The sequence below is a fragment of the Coregonus lavaretus genome (assembly GCF_964263955.1).
Source record: "Coregonus lavaretus genome assembly, contig: HAP1_SCAFFOLD_3716, whole genome shotgun sequence".
Classification (NCBI taxonomy): Eukaryota; Metazoa; Chordata; class Actinopteri; order Salmoniformes; family Salmonidae; genus Coregonus; species Coregonus lavaretus.
The window spans coordinates 57,501-59,258 of record NW_028163960.1 but is presented as its reverse complement, the minus strand read 5'-3'; the positions used below and the strand labels follow the sequence as shown (position 1 = coordinate 59,258).

The following is a 1,758-nucleotide window of genomic DNA, read 5'->3' as shown; positions in this document are numbered from 1 at the left end:
TGCCAATGTGTTGAAGAACGACAGTCGAGATGACTACACGTGTCATGCTCAATACATCGCTGCCAGGACCATCCTGCCTAAAGAACACATCTCACTCACTGTCACACCTAGTACGTATATACACACACTAAAGCCAAATATTGGCTGAATAATGCTTTAACGATAAATACAGAGCACTAATGTTTCTAATGTTAATGTCCACCACAGCTCTGTAGTATTCCCCTTTAAACTACTACTACTGGTCTGATGGTTGGAGCCGTCAGTTGTCCCATTAACAAACCCAGATTTGCACATTTATTTCATCTCAAACTTCACATTTCTCTAGTATTTCTCTAGTGTTTCTCTAGTATTTCTCTAGTATTTCTCTAGTGTTTCTCTAGTATTTCTCTAGTATTTCTCTAGTATTTCTCTAGTATTTCTCTAGTGTTTCTCTAGTGTTTCTCTAGTATTTCTCTAGTATTTCTCTAGTATTTCTCTAGTATTTCTCTAGTACTTCTCTAGTGTTTCTCTAGTATTTCTCTAGTATTTCACTAGTATTTCTCTAGTATTTCTCTAATACTTATCATAATGAACGATATCAGCAAAATGCCTGTGACTTTATCATCCCAGCTCTGACGCACAAACAATGGATGCATGGATACACACACAGACACACACACACGTATGGATACACACACAGACACACACACACACACGTATGGATACACACACACGTATGGATACACACACAGACACACACACACGTATGGATACACACACAGACACACACACACGTATGGATACACACACAGACACACACACACGTATGGATACACAAACATACACACACACATACCCATGCTCACAGACACAAACACACGATGTAAACCAGTATGAGATATCTGTCCCTGTAATTCTCCAGGTAATGTTATGGGAGCAGGAAGTGATGCATGAGTGATGATGTATTTCCTGTCTCTAGGTAATGACAGAGATGGAAAAGAAAGTGAGACATTCGTCTCCCTCATTTTTTCTGAGCGGGCGGGGCCACTCTGGTCTGCTTATTGCCGATGCCCCAGAGTGAGACGTCTCACTGGCATGGCCAGTGCCCCAGAGTGAGACGTCTCCCTGGCATGGCCGGTGTCCCAGAGTGAGACGTCTCACTGGCATGGCCGGTGCCCCAGAGTGAGACGTCTCCCTGGCATGGCCGGTGTCCCAGAGTGAGACATCTCACTGGCATGGCCGGTGCCCCAGAGTGAGACGTCTCCCTGGCTAATTTTTCCTGGTTGGGGAGGGGACACTAAGCAGACCAGAGACAGTTGTTCCCTCTCTCATGTGACCCAGATATTATGGAGGAACTGCTCACATGAGAGAAGCAATTCCCACTTCCACAGACAGGAACCTTGATTTTTTTTTTTTACAACGGTAAACGGCTTGAGTCGTGATGTGGCTCATAGCGGGAAGTTATGTATAGAAAGTGATGTGATGTATTTCCTGTCTGTAGGTAATGACGTGGCTCGTGGCAGGAAGCCCCACCTGATGCAACCTCAGGGCTTCCACAGCTCTTACCTGGCCCTCAGGGGCCACAGCCTGGTACTGGAGTGTATACCTAAAGGACTGTACGTATAAATATGACTGTTATATCCATTAGAATTGTCTACATCAACTACCACAGCCTGGTACTGGAGTGTATAACTAAAGGACTGTACTGTATTAGGAGCTCTTTCCATGACATAGACTGACCAGGTGAATCCAGGTGAACGCTATGATCCCATATTGATG

General features: G+C 44.6%; 1 protein-coding gene across 1 annotated transcript in view; it reads left to right on the top strand.

Moving 5' to 3' along the window:
* Positions 1 to 4: 4 nt before the first annotated feature.
* The window catches only part of LOC311117627 (neural cell adhesion molecule L1.1-like), a gene marked incomplete at its 5' end in the record, with an annotated part of 57,685 nt that continues 55,931 nt past the window's right edge, over positions 5 to 1,758 (top strand). Inside the window, 2 exons of the mRNA XM_084192561.1 lie at positions 5 to 110; positions 1,481 to 1,595. Coding sequence (XP_084048687.1) covers positions 5 to 110; positions 1,481 to 1,595 — 221 coding nt within the window. The remainder of the gene's footprint in view (positions 111 to 1,480; positions 1,596 to 1,758) is intronic.